At 36.1% G+C, this 15144-nt stretch overlaps 2 protein-coding genes across 2 annotated transcripts in view; one reads left to right on the top strand and one right to left on the bottom strand.

Moving 5' to 3' along the window:
* The window catches only part of LOC106876150 (putative transcription factor p65 homolog), a 59313-nt gene extending 50538 nt beyond the window's left edge, over nucleotides 1-8775 (bottom strand). The window contains exon 1 of the mRNA XM_052971793.1: nucleotides 8482-8775. Within this exon, the coding sequence (XP_052827753.1) occupies nucleotides 8482-8500 (19 nt within the window). The 5' untranslated portion in view covers nucleotides 8501-8775. The remainder of the gene's footprint in view (nucleotides 1-8481) is intronic.
* A 77-nt stretch (nucleotides 8776-8852) lies between these two features.
* The window catches only part of LOC106873911 (carboxypeptidase Q), a 36492-nt gene continuing 30200 nt past the window's right edge, over nucleotides 8853-15144 (top strand). Inside the window, exons 1-2 of the mRNA XM_014921444.2 lie at nucleotides 8853-9654; nucleotides 14691-14790. Of these exons, the coding sequence (XP_014776930.1) occupies nucleotides 14763-14790 (28 nt within the window). The 5' untranslated portion in view covers nucleotides 8853-9654; nucleotides 14691-14762. The remainder of the gene's footprint in view (nucleotides 9655-14690; nucleotides 14791-15144) is intronic.

The following is a 15144-nucleotide window of genomic DNA, read 5'->3' as shown; positions in this document are numbered from 1 at the left end:
TATTCTAGCAGCTACACTCTCAGAGCATACACCTCCTACACCTTTCCTACTTACTAAGACTTTGGCTTTTGATATATTGGCTCTAAGGCCCTTCAATTCTAGACCTTGCTTCCACACCTGAAACTTCTCCTCTAGCTCTGGTAGTGACTCAGCTATTAGAGCAAGGTTATCAGCATAGAGGAGCTCCCAGGGGCATCCTCTCTTGAATTCCTCTGTTATTGTCTGGAGGACTATGATGAATAAGAGGGGGCTGAGGACTGATCCTTGGTGAACCCCTACTCCAACCTTCACCTTACTGACAGCATCCCTGTACATAGCTTGTACAGCCCTCACTAACCACTCATCTATCCCTAGTATCTGCATTGACTACCAGATAAGGGATCAGGAGACCCTGTCAAAGGCTTTCTACATGTCAATGAAAGCCAGGTACAGAGGTTTATTTTGGCAAGGAATTTCTCCTGTTGCTGTCTTACCAGAAATATAGTATCAGTGGTGTTTCTCCCTGGCACAAACCCAAACTGCATCTCATTTAAACTAATTCTCTCCCTGATTAATTGGGCTATGACCCTCTAAGTGATTTTCATCACCTGATCCAACAACTCGATACCTCTGTAATTATTCCTATCTAATGCGTCACCTTTTCCTTTGTAGCAGCTGACTATGGTGCTGCTGCACCAGTCATTGGGTATGACTCCTTCATGTATCACCTAGTTGACTATAGGGGTGACTAACCCTACACAGCCAGATATTTTAAGCATCTCTGCAGTGATTCCTGAGGGGCCGGGACATTCCCTGTCTTCATACCCTTAATTGCTTTATCTACCAAGGTACTGTCAATTCAGATAGCTAATCCCTCTATTGGGTTGACGTTTGGTAGACTCTCTTTCTCCCATTCATTCTCTTCATTTAGCAACCTTTCTTAGTGGCATCTCAAGTCTCTCTTTGCAGCATCACTAAATGCAAGTGAGCCATCATGTCTGCTGACTGTAAATAGCCTCACTATCAATACAAGTGGTGTTGAATGTTTGTAGTCAACTGTGAAAGCATGTCCAAGTTTCTCCACATGTCTTGACATGTTGAACAATCTCTGTAAAACAAAAAAGGCTTATTACTATGTCTGGGCTACTAATTGTATGATAGGTTGGGTGTCTATTACCTTGCTTGGAAACAGGTGAGAGTTGGTGACAAGAAGAGTATCAGGACACAGAAAATCTGTCTCAATGAATCCAGTATGATCCAAGCAAACATGGAAAAGAAGTTAAATGATGAAGATCATATATATCATTATCATCATCATCATTTACTGTCTGCCTTCCATGCTGGCATGGGTGGGATGGTTTATCAGGAGCTGGCCAGGCAGAAGCCTGCATCAGACTTCTGTAACTGTTTTGGCAGGATTTTTACAGCTGGATGCACTTCCAAACACCAGGCACTTTACAGTGTGGACTGGATGCTTTTTAAGTGGCACCTGCACTGACAGAGCCATCAAGTAACTTGCGAGACAAAAATCATTTGTGAAGAGAGAGGGCACTGAAGGAGATGATCTTGTATCAGATGATTAAAGGTTATAGTGAGACAGAGAGACTGAAATATTGTCTTGCTATAGAGGAGGTGCAAAGTTATCCAGCGAAAGAGAGAAAGAGAGAGAGAAAGAATGAAGACAGAAACAGGTGTGCTGCTGCAAGGAGATACATAGTTACCCAACCTGAGAGAAGTGAAGGAGAGAGAGAGAGAGAGTGAGAGAGAGAGAGAGAGAGAGAGAGAGAGAGAGAGAGAGAGAGAGAGAGAGAGAGAGATAGAGAGAGAGACATAGATGGTGGCAAAGTACTGGGTATATTCACAACAGACAGGGATCAGAATATAAAAGGGATGGTTGAGTAAAGAAAGAGGGAGATATAGATGGTGGGACATGCCAGGGCATACCCTTGAGGTTCGAAGGTTGTAATTTGTGGCAAGATATTGCAAAAGGTACAGGATTAGAGTGTGCAGAGGGATGGGGAAGTGAGTGGTGAAAACCTGGGCATATACAGAGTGAGGCGGGGGACAGTGAATAGTATTTCTTAGTATAGAACGGTCAATATTGCAATGAATTTTTTGTGCTTTGCTATTCCACCTCATTTTCAGTTTCTCATTGAAAATTTTGTTATTTCAAGTCTTTTTCTTCCTTTCTCTTTCCCTCTCACTCTCCATTGTTATCTATTCCACTTTTTCTCTTGTACTCTCTCTCTCTCTCTCCCATTATTTCTGGTATGTGCATACTTTATATCAACCAATTTTGATTCATTCAAATTTGGATTCAAATTTTGAGAATGCAAGTTCAAATCATGGTTACAAGCAAACATAGTTCTTTTAGGCTAAAATTTGCCTTAAATTTTCATTCCAATATTTCAGTTAGAAACTGATGTACAATATTTCATTTATCCTCTCTCAGAATAAGAAGGGCCACCACATGCATACGTGTTGATCTGGTTAACAAACAAGATTCACTCCAAGGAAATTGACTCCATTATACAAGTTGAGCTACAACATTCTTGCTAGGAGAAAGAGCTCTTCATTACTGTTAAAAGCCAGATTGTTAAAAGCATGGTCCTTGAGGTAATATCAGCAAGAATTCACATTGCATAGAAGACAACAAATGCATCAAACAGTTTCTTTAGAGACCCAAATGGCTAAAGTAGTTCCTCTTAGAAAGGAACAACAGAGAACTGAAGCTACTAAATCTTGGCTGGACAATATGATATTCTTTTCTCATATAACCACAAGGCTTGAAATTTGGGAGAGGGTGATAGTCGATTACATCGACTCCAGTACTCAACTGGTACTTATTTTACCAACCCTGAAAGGATGAAAGGCAAAGTTGACCTCTGTGGAACTTGAACTCAGAACAAAAAGACGGATGAAATGCCACTAAGCATTTTGACCGGTGTGCTAACAATTCTGCCAGTTCGCTGCCTTAAACTGAACAGTAGGATATTGACAACAGATGAATAACCAAGAATGTAATGTACACATCAGTGTTAACTGCTGCAATTCAATAAAGTCCATCTGCCTGCAAATATGACATCATAGCATCTATCATTGCAATGTTTTCTCAGATGATTCAAAACAATTGCAATGAAGTTACCCAATTCTAGCAAGGACACTGAATCAATAACAATGAGACATGAATGAGACTGTCTTGACTTTTTCATCTTCCCCATTCATGAAGATAATGCAGCACTCTACAACTTGCTGTCCTCTTGGAAATTTACTAATTGGTTTATTTCACTCCAATAACTGCAAGCACAAAATCCAAGGGAATTTCAGCCCTTGTCAAGATGGACTGTCATTATGATCCCTGAAATATTCCATATATAATAGGCTGTCATCCTACTATACTTGGAATGACAAGCAATGGAGATGAAGAAAGCAAAGCACTACTAATAAAAGCCAACCTAACAATAAATTCTGACAGTGCCATTGAAAGATAGTTTATCATACATGCCATTATTCAATATTAATGTTCCTTTTTACAACTTCTGAGAATACTGCATTCAAATTCATTTCAAGATCTTCAAATAGTAAATGAGGAAGTTTGTACCACCTACAGAGACATTCTTCATAGTTCCATTACAAGAAAATGATGCCTAGTTGGCTGCAATTTAGTCAGAGAGGAATCTTTTAGCTCTGCTGTTAAAATGCAGTCAACAATTCAACCCATTTTAGCATTTGTTCAGCACGATGATGACCATGCCAAGATTTTAAGTATCAAACTCAACAGATAGACTCTGGTATAGACATAGGGAATACATAGATAAAATCTACAATGCAGTGTTTATTGTTAAGCTCAAGGATACAAATAGCTAAGAAATTAGAAAATACAGCCTTCTTTAATCTAAATACACTGAAGTCAATAATCTTGCAATAAAAACTCTGAACAAGGTATCATATAATGTTGACATGTCAATAGCAAATGCAAATGATAATGAAACTTAAAACACACCAGAAAGCAGACTATTCTGAGACTTTTGACAAAATTCAACAAAAAGAAACTAGAGTTTTCGTATGTGTATTACCGGCATAATGCCTCTCCCAAGGTTTAATTGTAAACTAGAGTTTGCTTTCTTGATATTTATATTTATATTTCCAACATATTTCCCTCACAATCTTTCAGGGCAATGCCTTTTCTGTTTTGTCTGCTGGAGCCATGAGAAATGTTTCTCTATTGTGAGAGGAAAGAATTTTCAAAATTAATCCAAATAAAGGCACAGGCATGGCTGTGTGGTAAGAAGCTCGCTTCCCAACTTCACGGTTCTGGGGTCAGTTGCACTGCGTGGCACCTTGGCAACTGTCTTCTAGTATAGTCTCTGGCTGACTAATGCCTTGTTGGTAGATCAAAACTGAAAGAAGCCCATTTTATATATATATTTATAGTGTGTTTTTATGTCTGTGTTTGTCCCTCCACCATTGCTTGACAACTGATGTTGGTGTGTTTATGTCCATGTAACTTAGTGATTTGGCAAAAGAGACCGTTACAACAAGTACTGGGCTCACAAAGAATAAGTCCTGGGGTCGATTTCTTGAACTAAAAAAGACCCTTTTAAGGCAGTACTCCAGCATAGCCATGGTCAAATAACTGAAACAAGTAAAAGAATAAAGGCAGTGTATTTCATTTCTATGAATTTCCTCTAAACATTGGTTATAACTGAGGTCAACATCAATGGGAACAAACTCAACAGAAACACAATATTTTTACCAAACATTGACCACATGACTGCTGATCACTCTCTCGCCAATTAGTACATTTTCATAGTCACTACTTTCCTCACTGTATCTTTATGATGGAACTACAAAAACATTCCAGACCATCTAATGTATACTAAAATCCAACAACGTAAAGGGAGAGCTACTGCAGTTGTTTCTTCAAGTATTGCTACTACAATCCTTCCTGGGTGCTGTACAACATATTCTGCTTTCAAACTCCCATAAGGCTTAGGCACAAATGTACCCACTCACAAGAACACTTGAGTGATGCCAAATTATTGTCTGAGAAAAATGTACAATTGCTCGCAAGAGAACCCAGAAGTTCCCTGGACAGACCATTGCAGGACAATGGATCTGAAATGGGATAAGTAGCAGTAGTATTACTAGGTGATTTCTATAAGAACCTGTCAGTGGTCTAAAACAGAATAAAAACTAATGAAATCCATGTTTGTTTTCAATCATGATCACTTTGAACCAATGTTAAAATCATCAAATACAAACATAAAAGTCAATCATTTCAAGAACAGCTGGGCGGTCATTTTGCAAAACATTTGTCACATGTCGAGGAGGGAAGATTTCTTATTAGTAATGGCAATATGAACCCACCTCCTATAAATGCAGTGGTGAAAATAATAGATAAATTGATATTGAATGTATTCTTCAACATGCAAAAACATTAACTCACAAGTGATGGAGCAAAAAAATAATGTTTGGATGCTGCCACAGTAACTTCCAGGAAAACAGTCTTCTTGCAATAGATACTGTTTTGGACCAGGAAGATATAGTTCATTTTAAGGCTGAAACTTTTAATCCACTGGAACTTCTAAGTTTCCTGCCCAACAAATTTCAGTTATCAAAAATGAAAAATCCCTAATAATGCTGCAGTTAAGGTTCCATGTTGGCACAGAACAACTATTAAGAAACTTATGCTACATGTCAGTAAGACTACTAATTTTCACTGGGAGATGTGGCATGTTGATTTAGGTGATTTCAGTTTCAGACTTAGCCATGTCAGATAACAAATCTCAAAGGAAAACACTAACAGTTGCTAGGCTGTATCTTTAGTAATAACTGACTAGACTACAGTCTGCTTCTGACATCCTTATCCCATCGCTTTTGGACTTTTGAAAATTTAGGGAGCAAGATTGAAGCAGAAGATGGACGGGATGGTCTGAAATGAGCTGTTGACTTGAATTTGTTTGAGGTGAATGACAGCTTGCCAGGCTGAAACCCACACACTATGGTTCCAGGTTCTTGTTTTGTGGCACACATTGTGTGACATGCTAAGTCAGACAAGGAGTTGCACCAATCTGCCAAGAACACAGACATTTGGATTTCACCTCTGAAGTTATAGGTCCCAATCTATGAGGCCTTGCTTTCCTCGGCCAAACCAACTGGCAGGATGATTTTAAGTCAAAGCTGCTCTTCTGCTAGCCTAGCCTATTTGTGGCATTGGGGTGTTGATGAGTGACCTTCTTCTGCTGAGTTCATTATTTGCCCATAACAGGTGTTACCGACCTGGGTCAGGGTGAACCTTGGAACAACGGCAATTAAGAGGGTATTCCACACTCCTCAGAACATCCAATCTTCCGATCAGAGGCTTTACTGTCAGATGTGGTTTATCATCATACTCAGGACACTGAGTAATAAATAGTGCTTTCGAATGGCTAACTTTATATACGATATTCAAGTGTTGGAAGACCCCCAAATATTTTTCTTTATGCCCCTGTTGATAAAACTAAAAACACTGAATATACTGAGATGCTGGTATGAAAATGTTCGGAATTATTACAACCACGATGGGTACAGATCTATTTTAATATACGCTAGGGTTTGTTCCATATCTTAATGTCATTTCTTAATCATTGCATGTATTACATACAGTTCCAGTATTTGAATGTGTGGGTTTCTCTAAGCACCCTCGTTTCCGCACATTATTACAATAATTTTAATTATAAATAGATAGGTTACACCAGCTGATATCCACGTACCTCCACATTTTCCAAATTATTTTACAAATTAAAGAATTTCAAGAATAAAACATAATTATCTTCTGGAACAGATTTAAATGAAAATAGAATTGTCTTCGCATTCACTTAATTTATTTAACATGGTTAAGTTATATATATTTCGTTATAGTATAGATGCTATTTACACATTGAAATTACGAAATATACAATTAATATTGATCGCCTTAGCAGGACACCGGACTATTAAACATGCATTGAAAATAATTTTGTTCTTTAAATCACTGATAACATTTTAAAATGCAATAGTGTTCAATTAATACAATCCTAGGTAATTTGTAGCAATCTTTTACCTTGGGCAACGACAGGTATACAGCCTGAGGCAGAGGTAAAGAATACGCACATCACCCGTTTTCGGCGTAACCGTAAACCCTAAACACCAGGTGTGCGCATTCTTTACCTTCGCCGAGCAGGGAATATGTAAATATTATGTACATGTTTCGGAAGAAAAATACATCTTGTAATTATTTCAGACGAAAACAATGCATTATTTCCTACTGGAACGGCAATAAAAATTCAGATGACAAAATTACAACAGTTCACTTAATTTACTGAACCTTAAAGGAAATTATGTGTTTTGCGTTTCCGGTTTTTTTTTTGTGTGTGTGTGTGTGTGTCTAAATTCTCTTAAAAGTCAGATCTGCTTCCCATGGTTTCATCCAAAATCGATCAAATATATTGTAGTATTATAAGTGGTCATTTTAATCGATAATACTTCTTCCCTATAAAAGCAGATCTCAAAAGTAATTATTATTTCATCACAGATGGGTCAATATATTAGCAGAATCGGTAATGTCTAATAAAATGTCTTGCAGCATTTAACTACGACTCTTTATATTCCGAATTTAAGTCTCGTCAAGGTCAACTTAGCCTTTCAACTTTTCCGGGTTCGATGAAATAAAGTACCCGTGAATTAATTCGATCAATTTAATCGGCGAACTCTTCCTCCGAAATCTGTGGCCTTATGCGTATATCAGACATCGTTATGACACTCGCAGTTAGTTTCAGTGTTATAAAGAGATGTTTTTCTCGTTTATAAATAGACACTTTTTAATGAAAGTGAAAAGAATAGGTGATCGACATGACTACTGCATCTATTATTTTAGAGTATCAAATAGTTAATTAATTGGTTATTAATAGGGTTGAAGTAGTTATAACAACTTAAAACATGACACTCAAGTCTTACCTCAAGACAAACGACACCTGGTAAAGCTAATTAGAATGTGTAAACACATACGCTAACAAATGCTTTGGGTGATTTATGACTACTTGATCGCTAATATTTTAAATAATAATCATAGATCGCTCGAAATGAAAATAAGATAAACGTATAATAGCGATAGCATAAACGAAAACATCAACATGAAACCGGAAACCGAAAACCCTTGTCTGCTCGAAAATGAGATTTCTTGACATTGAATTTAATGCGAAATAATTGATAAAACAACATCGTGTAATTGATAATCACCCATGAAGGTTTTAAATATAATAACAGAATATATATAATTATTATCTTATATGTAGTTAATTGGAGTGTAATGATTGATCATGAAACGGAAATGTTACTCAGAGATCGAAATATGTTATGATCAAAGAACAACTTGATACTGAAAAGAAAAACGTTTTTAAGTAATAATATGAGATAATTTAATTTGTAGTTGAACATTAACATTGCTAATATTTACATTTATTAAAAATAAAAAACACTTACTGAGAGAGAGATTATCCATGACTGGTTCGTATAGCTTTTCCAATAATAAAGTAAATAATGAATCACCTCAATTGAAAAATATCAAATGTAAATCCCAATTACTGTTTAAAATAAGTTACTCATTTAAAACAAAAATGTGATCCACCAATGAATTATTTAAGTACGTCGAGTAAAATACGGATACGAAATTCCTGGAAAGTACTTTCCCTTCTGCTCATTACGAGAATGCTTCTTACGTTTGATTGGTCAATATTAATCACATGAACATGACGTAACACCAATAACGTTAGCCATTGTTTTTGTTACCTTTTCGATTCTCCCATGTCAATATTGCTTGCCTTTCTTCTTCCTTAATTCTTCACCGCTCTACCACCCTTTCACTTTATCTCTGCCATATAAAACTTCACACATCGAACCTCTATCACGTCACCTTGCAATGAAATTATTATGCTCGCAATCATACATTAATATTTAACATAAATTCAGAGCTCGTCAGCAGAAGTGGGTGTGTGGATTTTCCCCGCACTATTGGCGCTCAAAACTCGGTTGCAGTTGAATAGTTTGTTCGAAAACAAAATTAATTTAAACTTTTAAGTCTTATAGAGAGAAAACACTCCTGGTTCATGAACTGAAAATCATACACACATATATATATTCGCATCTATCTATCTAATATATATATAAATGTATGTATGTGTGTTCAATAATTGTACTACAGAACTTTCGGAGTGTTTCGTATGGTCTGTCTAGGTCCTAAAGAGTTATTATCAAAGATATTGTGTCGCTAGGTATACACTGCTAAGTGTGTCCTTTATTTCTGATAATAGACTGTGACTTAAGAAAAATGTAGCTGCTATTTCTAGTGATGACATAAAGCTTTGGCTTTGTAGGTAAGAACATTATGCAGACAATTTACATTGAAATACTCGGTAGATAAAACAGCTCTAATTGGTGACTAACATTTCTTGTTTCATCGGTAAACACAGTAAGGCTGCTTCGGGTGGGTTTCATGCCTTTTTTAAATGATACTTCACGAAGTGTAGCCTCTCTGTAATTTTACATAAGCAGTAGCTAAGAAATCGATATTTAATAACAAATGTTGGTATGGAAGAAGAGAAACACTGAAAGATTAAATTTGTGTTGGACTTTATGCTCTGACAGTTAAAGTGTAATGTAAGTAAAACATATTTAATAATTAGAAGATTAAACAGTCAATGTGTATTCTTATAATTATCGATGTCAACCCTCTACTTTTCTATGTGAACCAGTGTATAACATTGTGCATTTATTTACACTTCTCTTCCGCCTTTAATTCATTTTGAACGGTGAATTGCAATATCGGTCGGAGTTATCTCCCGTAACAATTAAAATTACTCGACAGAGTTGCTCTTCCTCTCCTCACCCCATCTTTTTCTTACCTACATTTTTAGCTGCCTTTTTAATGCTTCTCTCACTAAACATGTCAATACTAACTTAAAGGTCTTTTGATGAGCTGTAAAAACTTCAAGACGTGATCTAGGAGACACTTCATAGAGATGTGGAGTCTGCCTGAAGTTGTCTTCCATGTTGCATTCTGTCCATGGTCCTAAATATATTTTAGCTGCCAAATTTACTGAATAACATTGAATATACCTTCAGCTACGTAACTTTCTAATTACCATTTAGGGGCCATCAATGATTTTTTTCATTTATTCTTATGTGGGGAGAAAAAACAACAAAAAACCTCTAAAAGTCTTTGAAATATATAAAACAAGTTGATTTCTTTCTTTTCTTGCCATTTTTTCTGGTGAAGGAAAAGTTAAGGACTCTTTCCTTTCCTTTCAAGTGTTATAATTATAATTATGTTAAAATCTTTCCCTCTGATTTTGTCATTTTCTTGTTTTTACTCATTGCCTAATATAAAGGTATGTATTAGGTAAAATTCACTCAACAACAAGTAATCCAAATGAAATGCTATAATAATAAAACTAAAAGTAAATAAAAGTACCTGTAATTGCAGCGGGGGGAAAAGAAAACTATCAATTCCGAAATGATGATTTTCCTTTGTCTCAGCAATTACCTTATATTTGTTTTTATTGCAACCACAATTCTTATGGATTTATAAGGGCAAGTTGCAAACAGAACACTGAAATTATGTATTCAGTTTCAAGATGAATACATTTTCTGGAGTTAAATGAAGTAGTTATTAGAAAAAAATCTATAAGACGTCCATCTGCCCATTTAACATCCATTTTCCTATGGTAGCATGAGTGGAGCAGAAATATCATAGGGGAAATAAGAGCATGCCAGAAATGTTTATATATTTGATGTTTGGAAAGAATAGATAGTTAGAATTCTAAGAATCCATCTAAAGAAATGTTTAACTGCTTTATATTGTTAATAAACTTTAATTAAGTGCTAAAACAAATATGAATGTAGTCATTTGTATTTAACAACAGGAAGATAAGGAGAACAGCCATAAAAAACTGAAATTTTAATTCAACAAAGTTTTGTTTTCTTCATCTTTTAAAATTTTATATTGGACAAGATGGCCCAATAGAGAATGACAAAAAAAAATAAGGAAATGTAGTGGTTTTGGTATCACTAGTCTTTCATAGTTGATTTCCCACTATCTAAAGAAATCCTTGTCATAGCCAAAATTTTTAATATTTCATCCCATTAAGGTGGTGAGCTGGCAGAACCATTAGCAGACTGGGCAAAACGTTTAGCAGCATTATGTCTAAACCTATGTTCTGAGTTCAAATTCCACTAAGGTCAACTTTGCTTTTTATCCTTTCAGGATTGATAAAATAAATACCACTTGAACACAGGAGTCAATGTGATCGACTTATCCAATCCATCAAAATTGCTGGCCTTGTGCCAAAATGTGAAACCAATATTTCATCTCATTGACAAGATCCATTTTTTATATGAATTTGCATCCTGAGATTAATTGGTCCAACAAGTTTAATTCAGCATAAACCCTGTGCCCAAACAAACATTTCAACTACTTTGTTAACTCTATTCTTTATATAACTGAAAGAAACCTATTAGGAAAGAACATTTCAACACTTATTGTAAAAACTATCAGATCAAAGTGCCTTGATGAATAATATATTTTTATTTGAATAAAATGTTATTCTTCACATAATCTTTTCTATCGATTTCTCATTTGGATTCTCCTCCAACACATTGTGAATTCTTCCACCACTCTACAATAAGAAACTTTAAAACCTTATTCTGTTAAATAAGAAATTTTTTTTTTCATAAAGTAATGTTTAGAAAACAACAGTTAAGTTCAGTTCACATTTTCATGTGGAAACACCTTTGTGTTGTCTTACAGTGAGATTAAACAAGTGAAAGAGTGTGTGTCAATGTGCTGTTTGTTGGCTGGCCACTGCAGGAAGTGGGAGAGAAATAAAGAGAGAGTGTATGTACATGTTAAAATACATTGGCTCAGAGATCAACCATGAGCTAGAGCCAACTAGCTTTTCTTTCTAGTTAATTTCCAAAAGTAGCTTCTTTTATAATATACATTGGGCTGCAGGGAAGAAGTGGCTTGGAAACTACTGAGCATGCTGACTGGTAATTTATAGCCAATGAAAATAGTCGAGCTCACTTTGTTAGATCTGCTCATTTTGGCACACATTTATATTCAGTCAATGGGGTTTTGTTTCACAGATTCAGCTATAGCTACAAATGATGACCAAATATACTGAAAACCAATGTATTAACATAACTGTGTAAGTGAAAGGCTAAAAGAAACAATTATGGAAGACTAGAAATGGCAAAAATAACAAGTAACTTGCCCATTGAAAACAGCTGAAAAAAGGGTAAAGAGACATGAAGAAATGTTGAGGTATCACTTCTGATCTAAGAGAAGGAATAGACTGAGTGAGATAAGTGCTCTTATGCTGAGTTTGGAAAGCTGAGGATTATTGTATTGTGAGAAATTCATTAGAAAGAAATACATTCTGCAGAATGGGTTGTGAAGGTGGGGTGGGCGTGGCAGCTGTAAATTAATGACTGTGTTACTACTTCCTGGCTGTTTATGTCTCAACAAGATTTGGATAAAACTGATGACAAAATGAAAGAGAACTCAAAAACGTGGTTTCTGAGGAGATATTTTTGGCTAAGAAGTATGTGAACCAAAAGCTGTTTATAAAACATGATGAAGTACATTGTAAAGTACATGACAAAGCTCAAGTTATTTATACACGATAAAGTACATGATTAAGTTAAAGTTATTTACAATGTTCCTAATGTTTTTATCAACCTGTAGCATGCAAACTTGTCAGTTGAAACTTCTTTGTAACCAGAACTAACCCCTAGCTCAAACTTCAGATAAAAAAAAAATCACATCAACTGGTACTGTCAGCACCGGATGCTCAAATATTTGTTATATATCTTTTGTTATCAACCACCCACTGGACACCAGCTCCAGGCTAATCTGAAATCCTCATGGTGGACCTTTTCAACCTTCCTAAGTGATTATCTATCTCAACAGCACCCAAGCTCAACACACCACACTTTTACAACTCCACTGCTACAATAATACTGTAATCAAAGCAGCTGGCCTCACCATCATCTCTGTTAGCAATTGCCCCGTCACACTTCCAAATGGCTTGATAGAATTTTCCTATCCATTGCTGCTTCCCTCCTCCATCTATGTCACTATTCCTGTAATTTACCTTTTCAACTCCTGCCTCATCCTTGGATCCTCCTTTCTCCAGAACACTTTTAATATTAAATCCTGAAACCCTGTTATCATATATCTTGATGGTCTTCTCACCTTCAAGTACTTCCTAGACCATTGCACCACTTTTAAACCTAGCACCTCCTTTCTCCTCAACTAAACTTCATCCTTTGTAATCTTCATTATCCCATAACTAAATACTAAAAGTTGCTGTCAATGTTAGACCTCACAGTCTCTGATAATATTGATTTCAAATTTTTGCACATGGCTAGCAAATTCGGTGGAGGGGGTGAGTTGGTTACATTGACGTCAGCACTCCATTATTACATATTTTATCGACCCCAAAAGGATGAAAGGCAAAATCAACCTTGGCGGAATTTGAATTCAGAATGTTAAGACAGACAAAATGCCACTAAGTATTTTTCCACTAAGTATTTTCTGCCAGCTCACTGCCCTAATATTGAGTTTAAAAATGCTTTTGATAGAAAGGGTTGATAGCTACCTGAGGGACAATCTCTGATAATATTACCTGGTAATACTATGGACTTAATACAGTGAAATCTGCATCTTAAAGATTAACCTTTGTCTTTGGGGTCAGAAAAAACTTATCAGCTGCTGACCCTCTAAAAAGGTTAAGAGAGATCTTCAATGGAGTATTACTCACACATTTGGAATGATGCTGTTACTAGACACACACACACATCGTAGATGTATCCATAAGATGGTTATCTAATCTAATTGGCAAAGTCTCATTCACAACACAACAATCTCCTACAAATGTCTATGCTGTTTCCTGCTGCTGCCCATCCCAGTGTGTATTACATCTCTAGTTGCCTGTAATCTGTCAAACCATCTGGCTTACAGCCTCCTTCCATAATGACTCATCTCATATATCTCATCTCTTCTTCATGTCACTCTTTCTCTGCCTCTGTTTATGAACATTTCCCCCTCATCCATATCAAGATTAAAAAAAAAGTGTATGTATGTGTATTTACCACTATGACCTTCATGTTGACAGCTGAAGGTCTTGTTATGTCCATCTTGTTTTTATCCTTGACCGGTGGCATAGTTAGAGAGTGTGCCACCCCCATAACAGTGTCTTTGCCCCCCCCCCCCACGCTCAATTGCTCCTTCTAACTGCACCCCTAACTTCCCCCTAACTGTTCCCTTAACTATCCACTAACTGCCCACTAACTTCTCCTACGAACTACCCCCACCAACTGACCCCTAACTTCCCCCACTTACGCCTAACTTCCCCCATTCCCCTCCTCATTTCCCCACCAACTTCCATCTTCACTGCTCCTCTCACTTCTCCCAGCTATACTACTATATATGACTTAGGTTTCCATTGTTCTCTGTGCTTATTCATTTATTTTCTGTAATTTTAATATCCAGTTTTTCCATTTTAATTATTTGATTCTTCTTTTATTTCCTTTATCTTTTAAGAAGCCTAACTGATAAAGCATGTATCAAATAGACTCCAATAAAATACTGTTGTGTCATAGTGACATGCTGAATGTTGTCCTCTTTTTAGTCAACAGTTATTACAAACTACTTCAAGAAGAAACATTCAACACTCTGCTACAGGAGAGAATCTTCATTTGCAATGCAGAAACAGTGGAAAATACTTATCTGTAAGTAATATTTTTCCAGCATTATTACTTTACACATATTGTATGGCACATTCGGCAAATGTCTTCTAATATGGCTTCAGGCTGACCAAAGCCTTCTGAGTGGATTTCGTAGACTGGAACTGAAAGTAGCCCATTGTGTGTGTGTATATATATATGAGAATTTAAGGATTGGAGAAAACGCATGTTATAATTGCATACTTTATTCCTACATATGTTTCAAAGGATTACAACCTGTGTGATCCATAGGGATCTTTGATATTAAAATTGTAACCTTCTCATCAGGGAAAGCATGGGAATCATCTTAAACGTAAGACATTATGACAGATTATGAAAACAATAGATGGATAAGGTTAT

This window comes from Octopus bimaculoides, chromosome 11, assembly GCF_001194135.2.
Source record: "Octopus bimaculoides isolate UCB-OBI-ISO-001 chromosome 11, ASM119413v2, whole genome shotgun sequence".
Classification (NCBI taxonomy): domain Eukaryota; kingdom Metazoa; phylum Mollusca; class Cephalopoda; order Octopoda; family Octopodidae; genus Octopus; species Octopus bimaculoides.
The sequence above is the reverse complement of the archived record's forward strand: the minus strand, read 5'-3'. Positions and strand labels throughout refer to the sequence as shown.